Source organism: Trachinotus anak, unplaced genomic scaffold (genome assembly GCF_046630095.1).
Source record: "Trachinotus anak isolate AG129_WGS33_773 ecotype Australia unplaced genomic scaffold, CSIRO_AGI_Tana_v1 ptg000007l, whole genome shotgun sequence".
NCBI classification, from domain to species: domain Eukaryota; kingdom Metazoa; phylum Chordata; class Actinopteri; order Carangiformes; family Carangidae; genus Trachinotus; species Trachinotus anak.
The window spans coordinates 16,608,043-16,627,921 of NW_027273858.1; the positions used below are offsets into that span (position 1 = coordinate 16,608,043).

Genomic DNA, 19,879 nt, shown 5'->3' on the forward strand with positions numbered 1-19,879 from the left:
AGAGCCACAGACAAGCAGATAAATAATAACACCTCCAACCTACACATTTACAACCATTTTCACTGGGTGTCTTTGTCTCTCTGATATGTGCATCATGTCCACAATGGTGGAACGCAGAGATCTCTTAAATTTGCTATACATTATAACTTAACTGCAGTAGTTCTTAAGGGCCTTATAAGATCACCACCGCTCTTCTTCATCTTTTATTTACAAGTTTGTCTCACATGTCTTGTGTCAAAACTGAAAGGGGCATCTCTACCGAAAAGAAAAAGCAGCCACCATTCTCTGAAAAGCAGACATTTCAAAAACACTTTGCAGTCAGGGACATGGCATTGTGTTTCCAATCAAGTGTGTGACTTTGGAGTGGGTGCAGTAGGAGCACATCATGCCACAGATGGTGTGGGGTTGACTTGGCACAGCTGTTCCCAGTGGCCTTCTGAATCTAAAACTAGAACAGGGCGATTGAGTTTTCTTTGCACATCATTTATCAAGTCCCCATAGTCATCTTGCAGAGTCAAGTAGTTAAATAGTCTCTAGCTACATTATTGAAATGTGCTTTTTGTTCCACTTCCCGTGAGCGGGCCTGTGAATCATAAGTTTGGGGGACTAGATAACTACAGTGGAGATTGCAGTTGGGGATTCACTCTCTGCTGAAAACTGGAGGGTTTATCCAGGCAACTCAAAAGCTGAAGTATATTTAATTGAAATGGCACCTGGGGGCTAGTATCTATAGCTGATTTCTTATATTAACACAGTTAGGAATATATTATTGCAATAACCTAGGAGTTCCAATCACATTAGAAATTGCCATATTTGGAGTCTTGAAATGTAGTACTTTGACTCACTATCATGCTTTAGAAACTGAATGCATTCATGGGTTACAATTGCAATTGTCACCTCCTGAGTAATGATGCTTAGGTTGGTACTGTGACAGGTGTTCTGGTAAGCGTTGGCATCTGTCACCTTTCCTGTTTACCAAGACCCAGAGAATACACCCAATCAGTAAATCCAGAGTGATCCATGGATGAGTCCTAGACAGTTACAGCTCAGTCTCGGTCTTGGCCTCGGTTCAAGTCTGCATTAGGTTTCTACCTAACGTGCAGCTGAGTTAGAATGGAGACTCATTGAGTCTTGGTGATGCAGTACCAGTCGGAAGCACAGCCAAGGGAAAGTTTTTACACCTTCGACTAGGTGAAAATAGAGCAAGAGATGAGCTCAATGCTGATGCTGTGAAAGTACTGGGGGTTGAAAGTGCCATCCACAGTTTCATTACAGTTAGACAGGAGGCAGAAATTCCCATGTCTGTTTTCTCAGTATTTGTCTTCCAATTTTTTCCCTCTGTCAGTCTTTCTTGCTCCTTACCTCGGACAAAGAGGTTACAGAAGCTGTGTAGCCAACCTAGCTACCCAGAAGCACTGTTGTCAGGCTCCCTGTCTAAAAAGCTGTAATCTGTATGAGACTTGATGGCTCCATTACTGATAGGTGCAAGACCCAGAGTCTTTACTTTTCAGGGACATGTACACAAACACTGACAAACCAACATCCATTCCTAATCATCTGATGGTGGCATGCCTAATTTATTCACTCTTTGCCCGGCAGCTATTCTTTTCTGCATTGTTTGGATCTGGAAAATGAAACGGCATTAAGAGTAGAATTGCAAAATATGGGGACTGATATAAAGGCAGCTACTGAAGCATGCACCTCAAAGAGCAAAACAGTTATCAGTTGGACTGCTTCTCATACTCAGCTCCATGGACATCAATTATGTTTGCAGTCCACAAAAGAATCTATTCAAAGCCTCTAGTTTACACGTTATCTAATGCCTCATACTTACTTATAGAGTTAGGTTCAACTGAGGATAGTTCAGCTGTCCTCACCTGAGCTTCGTGTTGAAAGACATTAGTTTTTGGATTTGTATCAAATTGAATTTTAATGCAACAAATAGTCAAAAAATGTCTACTATTTGGAGAAGAATGTCTGCTTCTGTAAAGGAATTCATTAAGCCAGTCATTCAATTGAGGAAAGAAGACTACAGGCTATGGAAACAAACAAATAATAATATAATCTGTTACAGAATTTTATGTGCTTTATCATTATTGAACATTGATCATTATTACCACAGATCTACAAAACCATAGTGCCTCATCAGGTGTGCAGCACCTGTAGTCTGTCATCAAATTTTGTGGAATGATTGAGATAACCAAATAATTTCTTCAGTGTGTTATGATGAAGCAGAGATGAACCTTTACTGTATTTAGCATATTTGCTAAAGTGTGTTATTGGCATTGGCCTAACTTAAACGATTAGTTTGACATACATTAGTTGCCAAAAGTTAGATTGGGGGGAGGGGGTCTGTCCAATGATAATAAAGTTTGCTTTCCAGCACCTGTTAAGTGCACTAATACATTTCTTGGCCGGGAGCAGCGGCTTACTTAAGTGTTGCTGTTACAATGACTATGCCAGACAACCAGCAGACAGTCACTGTGATGGGTGATTAGATAGTTCACAACGCCTCGTAAAATGACAACTTGAGGTTTTTTGACTTGTTCACACAGTTTGGGTACGGATTGAAGAAACACGATATAATTTGTATTTATAATTAGGCTCATTTTATTACTCATGGAGAGACCCACACTTTCTGTCATATTTCGAATATCTGTCCCAGAATTGCAATGAAATCTTTTCAAAAAGGCTCTCACCTCAACTTTAAGGGAGGCAACTCTCCAAAAAACCACTTTCTGTTTGCCCGACTTCTTGCTGAAACATCCTACAGTCCCACACTGCATGCCATCTATCTGCTACACAGGGAGCAGGAGGGAAGACACACACACAACCACACAGATGCCCATGTGGCACTGCCTATCACCACCTCCAGATGTTGAGTCAGCATGTGGTCGTCATGCTGTAGCCCAGTGCAGACTGAGCAGTCCTTTTCAGAGGGACTGGGCACATCAGCCCAGTTCCATCACACTCAGGATAATTATGGAACTGAATATGCTGCTGCACCTGCCCGTGTTTGTCGCAGAAATAAAAAGAAATCCCCAAACCTTGTTAAACACTTTCCAAAGATCATGAAAATGGACTTTTGATTTGCACTCACATCAGTTTTTTTCACCACGCTCCTGAATCAAGTAATTATTTTAATTGCTGTGTCTTTCAGCATTGTTGCTTATGTTATAACTTCAATTGTTTTGTGCTATTTACAGCTGCTTGTTTTTCCCTAGCCTATGGAATTTTTTAAAACTGTAAAAAAAGCTCCTAAAATAATTTAAGGATGGTTTCTATATAGTAAATAGAACATAAATGTAAATAATTGCTTTTATTGTATAGTCTTCAAAAATGGGCTCTTCAAAACTCAAATAGAGAAGCTAAAATGTGACATTACATGTTCAAATACTCAGAAGATGTAAAATTGTTCAAAATTTCCTTTTAAAGCTTCAATGAAGCTCCTTAGTATGAATTTGTTTTGACTGAATTTGAACCAGGCCATTGCTAAAAAAAAAAAAAAACAACTCAACTTTCCCTGCAAATGCTAAAAAAGTTGTAACTTGAGTTTGTTAATTTTAGATTTTATAGTTGGAAAATTTCCCCCGGTAAGTACAGATCAAAGATAACTTTAAAGTAGATTTTCTCTGTTACAGTATGAACAAATGTCATCATTTTGTCAAACTTCCACAGTGTTTCTCATCAGAGTATCAAATGTCACCTGCAGTATTTAATCAGGTGGAGTTTGGGGAAACATAGAGTTGTCGTGCTATTTTCCCAGCAGCAGATGAAACGATGTAATGTTCTCAGGCTGTGAACTGGATGACAGGGTTTGATGTGCTGCCTCTATCCACACCTACTGCAGTGACAGGGAACACACAGGGTTGTCGCACTGACACACCGTCTCTCTGATCCTGCTGGAAGCTAGACGCTGTGAAGATCAGTAACTGTATGACTCGTGACCTCTCGTCTGTGTGTGTCAGTCTGTGTCACATTCCTCATGCGCTACTGTCTCTCTTTTCTTCCCAGGCACCAGTAATGGGTCTGTACTGGTCTATAACCTGACCAGTGGTCTTCTCCACAAAGAACTCAGTGTGCACTCTTGTGAAGTCAGGTAAGATTTTTTACGCCAGCAATAGTCAGGCCAGAGGCGTTATGTATTTGACTTGTCTGTCCTTCCCATTCTTGTGAACACAATATCTCGCTTTGTGGGAATTTCTTCAAATTTGGCAAAAACGTTCACTTGGACTCAAGGATGAAGTGATTAGAATTTGGTGGTCAAAAGTAAAGGTCACTGTCACCTCACAAAACATGTTTTTGGCTGTTAAGTTGTTTCTGTGTAGTATGTGTTTACTGCAGTTTACCCTACCCCAGTGAAGTGAAGGCTTAAGGTGAAATATTTGTAAAATGACATTTTAGATGAACCCCATTGGTGGGTCAGTCAGCTCAAGGCAGATTGATTTTCTCTTGATTGGTTTTAGGCTCATTAGAGTTTGTGGAGGCAATTGGGACTCATATAATTAGAGTGCCATGTCAGCTCTTGTGTGTTGAAGAGAATTAATTCCCCAGCTTGCTTTATGAGCCTTTTATCTGAATGTCTTCTCAAAGGGCTTCAGATGAGAGTCTTACTCTTGACTGGAATAATACAAGAACCACAAAATGAAAAACATCCAAACAGTTATGGAGATAGTGATTAAATATCTAGATTTAGAACAGCAAGATAGTACTAGTATTGCTTTTATATGCAAATGAAATCCTGAAGGCCACAAATAAAAATGCTTCATGTTACTCAGTGACGGTCTGTGATGTATAGTTGTGAAGGTAACAGAAAAATGCTAGCACCATATTCTATGTGATCAAGCTAGAGCATATTTTAAAAAGATACACAGTTTCAAGAAGCTGATGAAAATACTGCAGAGCTGCCGTGGAATGTTTATCCTGACAAGTGACTGAATGTTGAGTTTGTTTCCTGAAGTGTCGGTGAACACAGTAGAGGCTTAGATGCACTTTGTGCACCGTGCAAATCAATTCATCACAACAACCCAATAAATGGTATTACAAGACCTCCAATTTACTCTGCGTGCGTGCGTGCGTGCGTGCGTGTGCGTGCGTGTGCGTGCGTGTGCGTGCGTGTTCGTCCGTGTTTGGGGTAGAGAAAAGAAGCGTGTTAAATCTGCAATGTCCAATTTTACATATCTACACAAAGCTGCTGATGTAACACTTCACAGGAAGTGGTGTTGTATTTGCCTACAATTCACAATTAGTTTGGAAGAAATCCGTTGTCACTGACCTCCACAAAAGAACAATAAAAGAATTTCTTGATCGTGTTTACCATGCCCACCATATCCAGCTTTCTCACCGTATACGTTTTGACTTGTCAAACGCAGGTGTTACTAATAACATTACTCTGGTATTGTGCATGCAGGCTCACTGGAATACCTAAGCAGAAGGCAGCCATCATTAATTTTATTAGTTACACCTGTGTTCTTCCTGCTATGACAAGTCATAATGTCTTCTGGGGGGAAGGTCTATTGATTTCTTGGTGGAAAAACATGCTGCATATAAATATCATCTTCAATTGTCACTTAATTTTTGTTTTTTTATGGTGGAAATCGAGGCAAATATTCAGGCTTCTCGTGTGGTGTTCCTTTAACCCCTGAACACTACACCATTCCCTCAAGTCTAAGGTGCTAATTAATAAACCTGTCAATCACACATCAAATGGGCTTTTCAGGGAAGAGCAGTCTTCTATATTAGGAAGCTTCCTCCTTCTTCTCAGCTTTTGAACCAGGAAATAGAGCCTAAAAGTAAGAGTAGTGAAAAAATATTGGTCAGATCACTGAAAAGACTACTAACAGTTAAGACCTGGGTAGTTAGGAAACTTAAGATCATGCATATCTATCTGATATAGATTGAAGCTCGTAAAAAGGTAAATTTTTGAGATTCTGCTGAATACCCAGAGTAATGCATCATGAGCTCCTCAGTGCCATAGCCTTCTCCTGCACCTCTTGCTTCTTTGATTATTAATTTTTAAGTATTTGTTTCTCCTGCTTTCTTTAACATCAGTTGGCAACAGAGATTGTGACTGTGGGAGGAATATCTTTATTCTCCACAATCACAAAAGGTGGTGTTACCACAGGAATGACTGGGAAATAACAGTGCATTGTCTGTTGTGCCCTATGTTGATGCGTGCGCTCAGAAAAAGTTCTTTAAAAACTTCAAGTTCATTTAATTGGGTTTTTGTTTTATTAAAAACCCAATTAAATCTGATTAATTTGGTTTGTGGTTGCACATTCCTCACAACACTTGTTGGCTGTAACAACATCACATATTGATTTGCATATTTATTATAACATGCCATTCAGCATATTTAGAAGCGTGTTTGGCATTCAAAATTAGTATCAAATAAGTGTTTCGAGCACCTGTTCTAAATAGGACGAAATGAGCCAACTCAAGATAGATTATAGTGATGTGCAGTGACTTAAATCTAGCTCTGTTTCAGTGCAGTTTGGTTATACATTAAATCCCTTTGTCCTGCTGTGCTTCTGCCCAGTGTACTGGTTAATTATAGTGCGTGAGCAGGGCCACACTGAGACGGAATAAAATCGGAACACTGCACCACCTTCTGAGCGCCCCACAATGCAGCAGCCAAACATCAACAAACAGCAGGCTGCACTTCATTAGTTAGTATTCTCTAATGAGCAGCAAAACAATTTCACCAGGATTATTTAAGCACGAGATTAAATCAATTAATGTTGTTAAAAGATTGATTGGGAGCAAACAGCATTCGTTCAAACCGAGCCAGACTTTCTTTAATGAGAGAAGTTGGAATCCACAAGTGCAAAGCTTCAACAAACTTAAATGAGCTATGCAACAAAAGCATAAGTTACTTGAAATTTCTGTCGCTACCTCTGTCTGTGCTTGTGTGTGTATGTGTGGATTAAAGTGAGTGAATAGGCGATAGGTGTCTCTGCCTGGTTTCGGGTGTCTCTGTGGATTTGCTCAACAGTTATGAGACACAACAGCTGTTTCCTCATCTCTCACTCAGTGCTACTTTACCTTGTGCTCACACATGATGGATAATATTTAACACATGCAAGCATTTGCTTGCTATGTAGCTGCATGGTGTTGGACTCTTTTTTGGTGTATTACAACCCATCATGTTTTTAAATATCAAATCATCAAGAGCAGAGTGCATTTAGATGTTTATATCTAAATAGTGCCATCAGATCAGGGCTTTCACCTCCATTAGATTTTCTCTCATCCTGTGCAGACGCATGTAGAGCTCTGTTCTTATTTCCAGTGTGGTGACGTACAACATTAAGCCGTGTTTGATGTGTGGTGGGAAGAGCAGAAGTGCTTATGGAAATGAGCCCGGCAGCCCTTGCCCGAACACAGCCATGCCAAAGAAGGCCTGGCTACTTAGCATCTCATTTACATTTAGTGGGGAAATGAACTAATTAATCATGTGGCTATTTACCATCTCATTACAGTGGAGTTTGTGCTCCCTGAGCTGTGCACAATAAAAAACAAAACAAAACAAAAAACATATCTCACACTCTCTGGCTTGATTTGCTTTGCATCTTTTTTACACCTTCCTAAAGGAGAAGTTTTAGGGGTACTATTTACCTTGCTAGGATGTAGTGGAAGAATATTTGACACCTACACTGCAAGTATGAGATATCAATATCATTAATTCAACTAAAACCTGTGTGTGCTTATTCCACAGAGGGATTGAATGGGTGAGTCTGACCAGTTTCCTGTGTTTTGCCACTTCTGCCCCAAACAACATGGGCATGGTGCGAAATGAACTGCAGCATGTTGACCTGCCTACTGGTGAGAGGCTTAAACACACACACACACACACACACACACACACACACACACACACACACACACACACACACTCACCTGCACCGGAGGGTACTGACCAATACTTTGTTCTTGATTTTTATATTTTGCTCAGGGCTCCTGCAACCTCAATAACAAAGAAGATAGACACTTCAGTCTTTCTCACTCTCTTACTTTCTCTTGTTATCTGTCTTTTTGTGTCCATGTGGTTCCCTAAGAGACTTTTTTTGTTCTCCCCCGGGGGACACTTACACACTCCTCTAAATTAAGGTCTAAACTAAACAGTGTTAGGGTACCACCAAGGGATACCTATCTCTGAAAATGAGATCCTATCATGAGTTCCTTTAGAGAGACTTAGACCTTGCCTGAGTCCATTGATAGGTCTGTAGAATTACTGCACTAGCAGTTAAGCGTTTCTACCTCCTGCAGGGTTGGAAATGTATAGTGCTATTTTTTGTGCCAAAGAGAGAGCAGAGTTGAAAAGTGAAGTAACTTGAAGGTGATCAGGAGGAGACTTTTTTTTAGTTTAAATTTTAATTTAAATTAGACAAATAAATGATGAGCACTATTGTAATCTTCACACATCTCCTGTTTTTGTCATGTGTATCCAATTCCTAAATTTTATTCTTACTGTGTTTGGCTTGAGAAATGTGCATGTGGACAATAAAACATGTGGTCACTATAATGATTCAGTCACAAAGCCTTTATCCCCAATGCAGGACAATGGTGACTTCTTTAATGTTAACTTTGATGACTCTAAAATATTAGAGTCATCAAAGTTAACAGTCTGCTGCAATAGCTTTGGTTACAGGCCCACACACTTTCCAACACACTTATATTTTATTGTTTTTGCCTTGCAAGTTCAAATGAGTTCAAGTGACTGAGATCCTCCAAGCTGTCCTTGACTGCAAATGTAGCTGCTGTTAATGCATAGAGTGTGCTTATTTAAGTGCGATGTCTGTGTGCAGCTTGCATCACAACATTTTGGGAAATGCTTTGTTTTACTGTCTAACCAAGAGTTAGATGAAAAGATCAATATTAATTGAATCTGTGTGTTCACTACAGAGACGCAGTAGGTCTGGGATGTGTTTAGCCTAGTGTAGCACCAAGATGACGAGAGAAACAGGCAAACAGCTCGCTAACCTCCATCAAAACTGAAAAAGTACGCCTTTCAACACCCAAGATGTCTTATTTACTGCTTACAACTTGTACTACATTAAGAAATGAAAATTGAGACATTGTGATTCCATAAGCATGAAATGCTTAGGCTTTTTACAGAGGGAGTCAATTACCAGCTATAGTTATTCATCATACTTATTTGAGGTCCAGATTAGGTCTTACACTACCTTATGTTTCTTTTAATGTTTTAATTTTAGATGTAATGTTAAATTAGACCAGCCAAAATTTTAATTACTGTTACACCTTGACATTCTGGACCAGATTCAGACAGATTGCAGGCAGATTTGCACAGTTTTGTCTGCGTTACTTCAGGTTATTCCTGTTTGTTGTATTTATTCAGGGAAAATTAGCATATTTTTGCATAAACAAGTTCTCAAATAGAACAGCACCAAAGTTCCGTACTAACAAGACTAATCCACTAAGGCAGGCACCTTATGGCCCTTACAGCTGGAGCATTTTCTGATAAGATTTGAGAATCTAGGATGGAAAATCATCGCTTGCCTTACTCAGTTGTGATGATGCCTGGTTTCTGCAGCAGTAATAGCAGCTGTTCTGAATGGACATTTTTTTATTTTTTTTGTGTGCTGCACAAATAACTGGGATGAGTTAGTGTTGAGACATGGTAATAAACTCATTTTGCATAACCTCACGTGCAATATAAATATGTATTATGTGCACAGATGATAACTACCCATTATTTATACATGCATAATTAAAGCTGGTGTCATCAGCTCAACACTCTGAGGTATCTTTCCAATAATCACCCACAATAAGTGAAGAGCATGAAGTTCTGACATTGCCATGTTAATGAGAAAGCAAGCCCACCTCCCCTCACATAAAGCAATTCAAGAAATTTTGACCCATTTTGTATCTTTAATGCTGTATTTGCTTCACCATTAACTGTATTGAGGTGTGTGTTTGTGTGTGTTTTTGTGAACGCACGTTTGACACATGATTAGAGCTTGTAGGCTGATGATCTGAAGGGTAAGATAACATAATTGGCCCTTTGTAATCAGGACACACGACCCCACCCACTGTGTGTGACTGTGGAAACGCAAGAGGAAAGGGAGAAAAGGGCTGCATTAGCTTCTAGTGATGTCTCCAAAGTTTTCCCTACACCATATGCTTAGCTATTTTATGCCTCACCGATACACAGCAACTGCCATCTCAAAAAAACTGTTGGAGGTGACCCACCCCCCCCAAAAAAAAAAAAACACTACAGGCTGCCCTGTTGCTTGTACATTTAGACAGGCCACCTTCCTAAGTGTCCTCCACAAAATTAGATCAGCACTTCCTTATTCCTTAGGCAAACATGATGCAATACAGCTGAAGGGCATTCTTGTTTTGTTTAAACGGGCACCTTGACGCTGCATAATGTCGACTTTGTTGGATGGAAAGTTGCGAATGAAAAGCAGTGATCAGAGCAGGTGGTGAGAATAAGTTGTCGGCAGTTTGCTCTCTCCACTCAGGTGAAAGAGATGAAACCAGGGCGCCCCGCAACTCAAGTGAAAAGAGATGAATCAGTCTTTTCACAGGTGTAAAGAAAGATGCCATCTTGAGCCTCCTATCATCACCTCCCCTCCCTCACTCTCTCCCCCTCTCTCGCTATGTCTGTTGTGTTTTCCAGGCAGATGCTTTGCATTCAGAGGCGAGCGAGGAAACGATGAGCCACCCATTGAGATGATTAAAGTGTCTCATCTCAAGTGAGTTGCCTGCTCTCCCCACTACCAACAAAACCAAATACCAGCAGCATCACACTATCTCTAATGCTTTTACTCGAGACACACACACTTTTAACACCAACTGTACATTTACATATGAAATATACACCCATACAGAGCATATCATCTTATCTGCCTGGGGCCATCTCACCTTTGTCTCTTATCTCCATCCATCCCGAACATTTAATTCAGTTGTTTTTAAGGTTGGAGAGCTCTTGCTTTTATTTCTCTGAAATATTGTTAAACCCAGACTGGAATTCTAATGGAACTCTGCTAAAGAAAAAACACAGATCCGCCTTTAATTGTGTTGTTTATTTATTACTGTCCCCAAAAACCTTCATATATTCAGGCTGTGCGGTGTTTCAGATCATTAGTTTTCTATCCAAGCATTTATCATTGCTGCATCTTTTAATGGAACTGTGATATTTAGTAAAATTAAAGAGCATGCATTTACAGTCATCACACACTTTTTGCCAAACGAAACTACACACAATGTTATCAGATAGCAGCTGTCTTTGTGTGCTCAGTCGCTCTCAATGTATTTGACAGTAAATTTAGCTTTCTTTTCAAAGGCACCATATTTTGACAATGCCAAGCTCTCCTGAAAAGTCTTAGCCTTGTGTATACATCAAGAATGTGATTAGGTGAATAGTGTATTATACTAGAAAGTGACACCTGAGATTCCTCTGCCTACATTAGGTGACAGTTGGCGTTTGCATTTCTGCTCTTCTGCTAATAGCAGAAAGTTCTCCCTCCTCCAGAGTGAACCGAGTAGGCTGCTCTGGAGGCAATGAATATAGGAGTACACAAGTCACAACCTTGAAAATATTATATATGAAATCACAAACAAGCTGCTTAAGCATTATAGATAAATGATGTATTGCTTAGCTTAGTCTTTTTAAGTAAGGCAGAAAAATGTATGATGTGAAACTGGTACTACATCCTACAAACCACATCATCTATTTATTTTTTCATCTATATAATCTTTTTTTTCTTTCAACCAGGAAAGTTGCCACAGATCACAATCTTATAATAACAAAGGCCAGGGGGTTGTAGTCACAGGGAGCGAGAAGGTAACATACTCTTACACACTGAAGCTCATCGAGGAGCAGCCCAGTGCTGCAGTATTTTTGCTGAAAGTTAGATATTTTCTCTTGAGCTATTGTATATTAGCATTTTAAGAAGCAGAGTCTGTGACTTGGCCAGATTTTTGGCCACATCCTGATTCAGACTAACTAACTTCAGGTTATAAATGTGAATATAAGATTCAAATTTGCAAGAAAACAGCGATGCACCCAAGACATGCTCCAATATGGCTAGTAGAGAGTTAACCACAGAGCAGGGATAGTTGCAAAAACTCATCCATTTTCCATTTTGCATTTGGGTTCTTGTGGGAAGGTAAATTCATTCATCAATCTAAAACCTGATTTTGCCATAGGAACACAAAAGACCTGACACATGGGCAGATAAACATGAATTCATTCTGTCACTGTCAGTGCTGCTGCTGGTAATCTGACACATTGCTGACGAGGTGCCAGACTCGGTATTCAGTTTTTAGACATCCAAGCCACATGGCAAACGACAAGAAATCTAATATTGGGGTAGTTTGTGTTTTGAGACTTAATGTGTGTGCTTGCGATGTCCCTCCTCAGACAGTACCTGGTGGTGGTGTTCAGAGACAAACCCCTGGAGCTATGGGACATCAGGACGGGGACGCTTCTTCGGGAGATGGCTAAGAACTTCCCCACTGTTACAGCACTGGTACTGATAAATCTACATACTAATAAGAACCTTGTCCTTTACCAGTCCTCGATTCTGAGGTGTTGTGCACTGTAGAAATGGAGATGACATTTTTCTCCAGGTGTTCGGGTATGCTCATGTCTCTAGTTTACATATTTACTTTAACAAAGCACAATTTCAGTGTTGTTGACTCTTTCTTTTGGTAATAGTCTCTTATAGTTTTTCACCCCTTCCCTTGTGTTTGTGTGGACCATTTTAAAGATTAGTCTGCAAAATTTCCCCAAGCTCAGCAAAGAACAGTGGCTTCATTAGGCTGGAGAAATGCTCATAAAAAGAGAGTTATGCTGGGCAAACTTTACAGTGGGGCTGTAAAATCCTCCACAGTGCGAATAAAAGTGCCAGTAACCTTAATAATACATGCTGGCCTCCCCCAGCCTCATATTGCTGTCTCATTTCCATATTGATTACCACCTCGAGTTAACCAGACTGCAGCCACTGTGTTCCAGCAGTTAGACATCCAGGCTGGGGAAAAGAGTTCTCCTGTGTGCCTCAGTTTCATTTATGGAAGCATCTACTGTCCATGCAGATCACTTCCTTTTTCTCCTGCCTCTCTCTTTGTCTGCTTTTTGCATTGTATAAGTCAAGTCAAGTCAAGTCAAGTCAGTTTTATTTATATAGCGCTAGTTCACAACAGAAGTTATCTCAAGGTCCTTTTCAAATAGAGGAGATCTAGACCTTCTCTTTTTCAGTTTGCTGTTATTAGGGGTGTTGCAATATACCAATATTGATGATAACTGTGATATTCAAAAAATTATATATTGACATTGTGTTCATAATACACATTTGATGATATTGTGATGGCAGCTGTTGAATCTCTTGGCTTTTTTTTTTTATCAGTTCATCTAGTTGCCTTGTCACTATCCTTTAAGAGTAATTCTTTCTGTACGCTGTTGTACAGTTATGGTTACAGACTCTCTCCACCTCACTACACTTGCAGTTGAGTCTAATTCATCTGCTCAAATGAGACAAATCACAGAATAAGCACAGTTATATGAATTTGACTGATAGCATTATTATTATTATCATTGTTGTAATCAAATTTTCTATAGATATTAGAATAATATTATTATCGTGAATTCTTTTGGTCATAAGTGAAAATCTGATATCGTAACAGCACTAGCTGTTATCGCTCTAACTGCAACCTTGTTTGTGTGTGCGTGTGTGTGAGGACAGGAGTGGTCCCCATCCCACAACCTGAAGAGTCTAAAGAAGAAACAAATGGCAGCAAGGGAGGCCATGGCTCGGCAGACGGTTTCAGATGCTGAGCAGAGTAGTGTTGAATCGTCAGTCATCAGGTCAGCAACATAAAACTTAATCATTTTCATTGTGGTTTTGTTCGTGCAAGCCTTTTGCCATGATAGAAATCACTAAGAGATCGTGTGATCCTTCAGCACCAGACTGATATTACATGAATTTTTTGGCCATGCATTTGAAAAAAAAAGAGGATTTGAATAAAACATACAGTAAAAGTAGCTGTGGTCAGGGTGGAAATCATATCTGATGCGCTGGTGGGTGGTTTCACAAAAGGTCAGTGTTGTTCCTTTGATCTTTAGGAAAACAATACATTATTATAAGCCTATTTTAATACAATATAGTGGCTCATACCTTCAGCTTGAGTTAAATCTACTATGTGAAATTTACTATGTGAATTGAAATTAAATAAAATAAAGACACAGTAGTAGACAGCAATTCATGTCCCCTGTAAATAGAATTAATAAATAATCTCTGGTCACTTTGTAACTAGTTATCACACATTCTCAATCACACCACATACAGTCCAAGTCTTACAACCAACTTAATATGTGGATATATTGTTTTAATTAAGTCATCATTTTTATTCTTTCAAATTAATTGAGCGTCTCCATCTTTCTATCTACCACCTGGCAACTGCAGAAACAACAACTACCCCTACAACTACCCCTGGTTGGGAATCCCTGGCCAAAATTAGAGTGGTAATGCCAATGTCGTTCAGAATACCAAGAGCTCCAGCCAAAATATTTCAGACTAGGAAGAGTTAAAAAAAAACATTACATGCTGTGCTTGTCTGAGGGAATTGTCTGTCTGTGTGATTTCTCCACTACAGTCTCCTGCAGGATGCAGAGAGCAAGTCAGAGACCAGCCAGGCCATCTCAGCCAGGGAGCATTTTGTATTCACTGACACAGACGGGCAGGTCTACCACATCACCGTTGAGGGCAATACAGTCAAAGATGGTGCACGAATTCCCCCTGATGTGAGTCCAGAGACTTTGTGTCTTTTTTATGTCTCTTTTTACTTCATGTTCTCCTGAACTACCTCAAGGTTATCCACACTGATCCTTGCACAAAGCTATTTCCTATCTGCTCCATATCTCTCCATCTTCATTCAGTTTAATATGTGGTTAATCCTTTCTGTACACAAGCTCTAAAGCTGTCTTTTCTTTTCCCTGTTTACTTTCTGCGGATACCAGTATGTCTCCTTTCACTATTTCTATGTTTGATTTCCTCCTCTATAAATCAATGTATCGGTCTGTTATCTGTCAAATCTGTTAAGTAATACTTTTTGTCAGTATTGTAACTGTCTTTTACACTGTATCTCATCTTTACACACCACATCCATCACTTTTTGTAAAACAAAGTCCTTTTTTTTCCTCCTTTTTCTGTCGTCTTTTGTTCTCTTGTTGTTCTAGCATCTCTCCTGCATCCCTCTAATATTTAAATGTTACGTCTTATTTTTTCAACATATACTATTTTTTCTCTGTGTCAAAGAGAATGACAAGAAGTGTTTCACATCAGTTACTTTGCTCGTTTTTTGTGAACAAACATCTGCATTGTGTCAACATTTTTCTTAATTTTGGAGCTCAAAAGAAACACTGCTGTCTGGCTCTTAGCCAGCGTCTGCACAATTTCCTCCTCTCTATAGTAAAAGCCATCACTCCCCCTCTATATCCTGTGTCCTTCAGATTTTTTTGTGGGGCTTGTGTGGGAGATGAGGTGTTGGCAAAAAGTAGCCAACTTAATGTGCCACACACAGTAATAAACTGCAAAGGAATCAAGGTGAAGGTTTTTCAGTTAAAATTCTACAGTTTTGTTTTTTTGCCAGATAAATCTTTTCTTAAGAGAACAAACAGCCAACTGAAGATGTTTGATTGTGAGCTTTTCATCAGTGTGTCATCACTTTGTCCCAGATAGTGTTGTGCACGTGTTTTCTGTACTGGCTCAGAGCGTGACTCAGGCTCAGGGAAAGAGAAACTGTTACTGTATTTACCTGTAAAGCATCTAATGGTAACCTATTAGCTATTTGTTTGCTTTGAAAGCCAGGCTGGTAAACAGAAGTGAGCTATTACTGATGAGATTTTCTTTTCCCCTAGATTACTGCAAGATGCAGTGGTAATATCTTAGCAGCAGGCTATTTTCATTACTTTACAAGTCAGTGTGTCACCACTAACAAAGAACCATTTGTTTGCTAGTTAAAGAAAGGTGTTTAGTTGACCACGCATCACTTTTCCCCAGAGTAAAGCTGTTGTTGTTGACTGTTGGGAAGACTTTTGGAAGATTTTTGCTTCAGGAACATTCGCTGAATCATTATCTCGTCGTGCCTTGTAAATGTGTTGAGATTAGTCATGCAGTCAACCTTCTGTTGTTTGCCGTTGATCGCCCACATCTTCTGTCAATAAAAACAGCACAATTTCATACACATTTATCTTTTTTTCCTTTTTTTTCGAGATGGCAAAATCTTGCTCAGTATTTCTAAAGGAAACCCACTATAGTGTATCCATTTCTCAAGTCCATTTCTGAGCTGTGGATAGGGGATTGTAAGGCGCTTTGTGTTTCTCGCTCACTCTCTGCATGTATTTGCACCACACTGACAGACACGGGAGGTTTACCTGGGGATTTTAAAGCCTTATCTTCGTGACGGTTGCAGATTCATTGCTCAAAGATTTGCATACCCCAAAGGTTTTACAATCCTTTCAGGATGATAGAGCATCTTCATATCTCTGTCAGGAAACTGACGCAAACTCTCCTAAAAAGTTTTGTCCTATCATCCACTGTGCACACACTGAAGGTGAGCTGACACATAATAGCTTCACATCAGCACTCTGTCTTGTGGCGCTGCCTTACTGAAACCCAGATGTCATGCTTGTTTACCACTCGGCTGCCACAGATGTTTTAATTTATTTTCCTGTTTTCTTTCACACTCAAACATTAAATGTTAGGGCCTATGATGTTTTATAGTAGAGAGGGAGAAATGTTTCTTTATGCTATTGGGAGTACCCAGTGGTTGACTGCATTAAAGATGTGGCTTATGCACATCATGACATCATTTTTCTTGATTTTTCTACTCTCTAATTATCATATTATATGGAGGATGACCATGGACTTTATATGACTTTTTAAGACACACATATTTTCTTGAAGTACTTCAAGGATTCAACTGCAGTAGCTCACTACTAAGTCTTGATTAAATATCATAAAAATATCAGATTAATCAAATGAGCAAGATGCTTAAAATTAAAACATGCTCTTAACAGGTTTAAGAGCGTGTTTTAAACGAATGTTTAGGTCCATTTCAGTCACAGTTTTCAGATACTTGACCTGGTAAGGAATCTTTAAACAGGGGGCAAGCATATGGTTCTCCTTCCTTCTTTGTCCTTTTACAACTTCTTTTTGGAAAATGTCTTTCCTCTTCCTGTGTTGCAGGGCAGTATGGGCAGTATCGCCTGCATTGCCTGGAAAGGCGACACTCTGGTGCTTGGAGATGTGGATGGCAATCTCAATTTCTGGGACCTCAAAGCTCGATTGTCCAGGTGACAACTAAACGCTAAGATTTTATGTAATTTATAAAGGATTACTGTGTAATAATCAACCTTACAAGAATATCAGTGGGTTGATTTATCAATCTGTACATGTGGTGAATTTTTAATCTCAAATCAATCCCGTAAAATATAACATCATATACTCTGGAAAATGGTTGATGTATATGATATAAAATATGTGAGCAGTGTTTTAAGTTGTGTAATTTTAAAAAAATTGATTTATTCCAAAATGACCAATGCTGTTGATGTTTTCAGGGGAATACCGACACACCGTGGCTGGGTGAAGAAGATTCGCTTTGCCCCAGGGAAGGGCAACCAAAAGCTGCTGGTCATGTACACAGATGGAGCAGAGGTCTGGGACACCAAAGAGGTGAGGCTCCACACAGCAGCTCTCCCCAGTAGCTGATGACATATCATTGTGTCATAAATTTCTCAGTTGATTCATTGATTGGTTTGGTGTAACGCTTCCTAAATTCCCAGCATACACATCACCTCACCACACTGCAGAAGTCCAGTAAAAGGAAAGACTCTGCAGGGTCATAGTAGTGGTTTACAGTTTTACAGTTTTACTGTGGAAGAATTAATGTGCGTCCACAGCACTGTAATCACTGAAGCACTACAATATTGTGTTGGGTATATTTAACTAATGTCCTCTCTCAAAACTAATGCCTTAGTAATAGTATTAATTGTCCTGTTTCTATTAAGGAATCATTATGTTGCGCTGTATAAGTACACGTACACAAGTATTAAATGCATTCTGCTGACATTTATAAGCTAAACCATAGCAGGATGGATGATCCTGATTTCTGTGGGCGGTGTGTATCCTCGCTCCCTCTTTAACTTTGTTTACCAAAGTCATCCAGAAAGTCCTCTCTCTGCACAGTCTTCATTATACCTCATCTAAGAGTCCTTCTGGCTAGTTTGCACTCCAGTTCATCATTTTATCTAACGTCATAGACTGGATTTTTTTTTTTCATTATATCCATCCACACCACAATATTTGTTGTAGCTTACCCGGCAGCAATGAGTGTTAAAAATTGAAGAGCAGATGAATGTGGATGCAGAAGGATACTCTGGTGTATTAAGCAGCGTGAGATGGAAGGGTGGAGGGAGATGGTCCCAAAGGAGCACTATTGTCTGGATGGAGGGATGTGCTTTCTTGAGGGGAGCGGAGATGAGACGCAGTTTTCAGTCCCCAGTCGTAAAAGCCATACAACAGATGGATCAAGATGCAGAGCGAAACGAACAACAGCTATACAGCAGGAAAGAGAGGGAGAGAGAGGGAGGAGCAGGGGAGAATGAGGGAGGAGAGGAAGTGCAGTAGAGATTTCGGAAATGCTTGAGCGCTCTGCTGACAGCTGGGTTGCATTCACTCTCATATAGTCACATAAAAAGCCAAAGAGGTTTTGGAGAACACCTTGTGATCAGACACTTTTTCCACTGAGTCTCTTATTCAACGTAAATAAGTTCAGTAGCATGTCTGTGTTTTTAATCCAACAGGTTTTTACTGAATCCAGAAATGGTCCCATATTGTGTATTTCTCTCTTTGAATTTTCCTAATAATGGCTCATTTCCTACCATCTCCCCAGACTCGTTGCAGATGCTGTAGAAAAAGAAGCTCTCAGGTGACAGTTTCAGTTAAACTACCTTCTCTCGCGCAGGTTCAAATGGTCAGCAGCATGCGGATCGGTCGCAACGTGAACTACCGCATCCTAGACATTGACTGGTGCACATCAGACAAGGTCGTTCTGGCCTCTGACGATGGTTGTATCCGAGTGCTGGAGATGGCCATGAAGTATGCCAGCTACCGCATGGATGAACAGGACTTGACTGGTGAGCTAAAGAGGGAAGGGGGGGGTTGTGAAATAAAAATGACATAGAGGTTTTAGGAGAGAGAAATAGGGGCTAGAGCCTAACACAAAAGAAATGATATACTTTTTAAATTACATAATGATACATGAATAATACTACTTTTGATGTTATTAACAGCTGAATGCTAACTTTGTGTCTGTCTGTCTGTCTCTGTCTGTCTGTCTGTCTGTCTGTCTGTCTGTCTGTCGGTTTATGGGGAACATGTCCAGATCCAGTGTGGTGTCCTTACCTGCTGGTGCCCCGGGCTGCTCTCACCCTCAAGGCATTCCTTTTACTGCAGCCCTGGTCAGGAACCTTCACCATGGACATCACCCAAGTGTAAGTCTCATCTCTGAGTAAACTGCTGTAAATGTGTCCACTCTAATATCATCCCATTTTTGATTTCATAAGTGGGGCCAACAAGCACATTTACATTTACTTCACATTTATATATTCACTCCTATGGCCAATGTTAAGTTGCAGCTTCACCAGACTTGCATGTGGACTGTGGGAACACATAGAAAACATGCAACTCCACAATAAAGTCAAGAATTAAAGTCACTACCTTGTTGAAAATGATTGTTACTTAGCTTTTATTTTTCTTCTACTGTATGCATTGTGTTAAAAAAGTTTGTAAGCATTCTTATAAGGAAGCTCACTGAAGAATAGACTTGTTGGTGTTGGAGACGACCTCTGCCA

The 19,879-nt window shown here is 39.8% G+C and overlaps 1 protein-coding gene across 1 annotated transcript in view; it reads left to right on the forward strand.

Moving 5' to 3' along the window:
• Positions 1 to 19,879, forward strand: part of wdr11 (WD repeat domain 11) — a 54,170-nt gene that overhangs the window by 24,032 nt on the left and 10,259 nt on the right. Inside the window, exons 11-20 of the mRNA XM_071481041.1 lie at positions 4,015 to 4,099; positions 7,715 to 7,821; positions 10,643 to 10,718; positions 12,389 to 12,497; positions 13,710 to 13,831; positions 14,620 to 14,767; positions 17,214 to 17,320; positions 17,585 to 17,699; positions 18,991 to 19,162; positions 19,411 to 19,519. Coding sequence (XP_071337142.1) covers positions 4,015 to 4,099; positions 7,715 to 7,821; positions 10,643 to 10,718; positions 12,389 to 12,497; positions 13,710 to 13,831; positions 14,620 to 14,767; positions 17,214 to 17,320; positions 17,585 to 17,699; positions 18,991 to 19,162; positions 19,411 to 19,519 — 1,150 coding nt within the window. The remainder of the gene's footprint in view (positions 1 to 4,014; positions 4,100 to 7,714; positions 7,822 to 10,642; positions 10,719 to 12,388; positions 12,498 to 13,709; positions 13,832 to 14,619; positions 14,768 to 17,213; positions 17,321 to 17,584; positions 17,700 to 18,990; positions 19,163 to 19,410; positions 19,520 to 19,879) is intronic.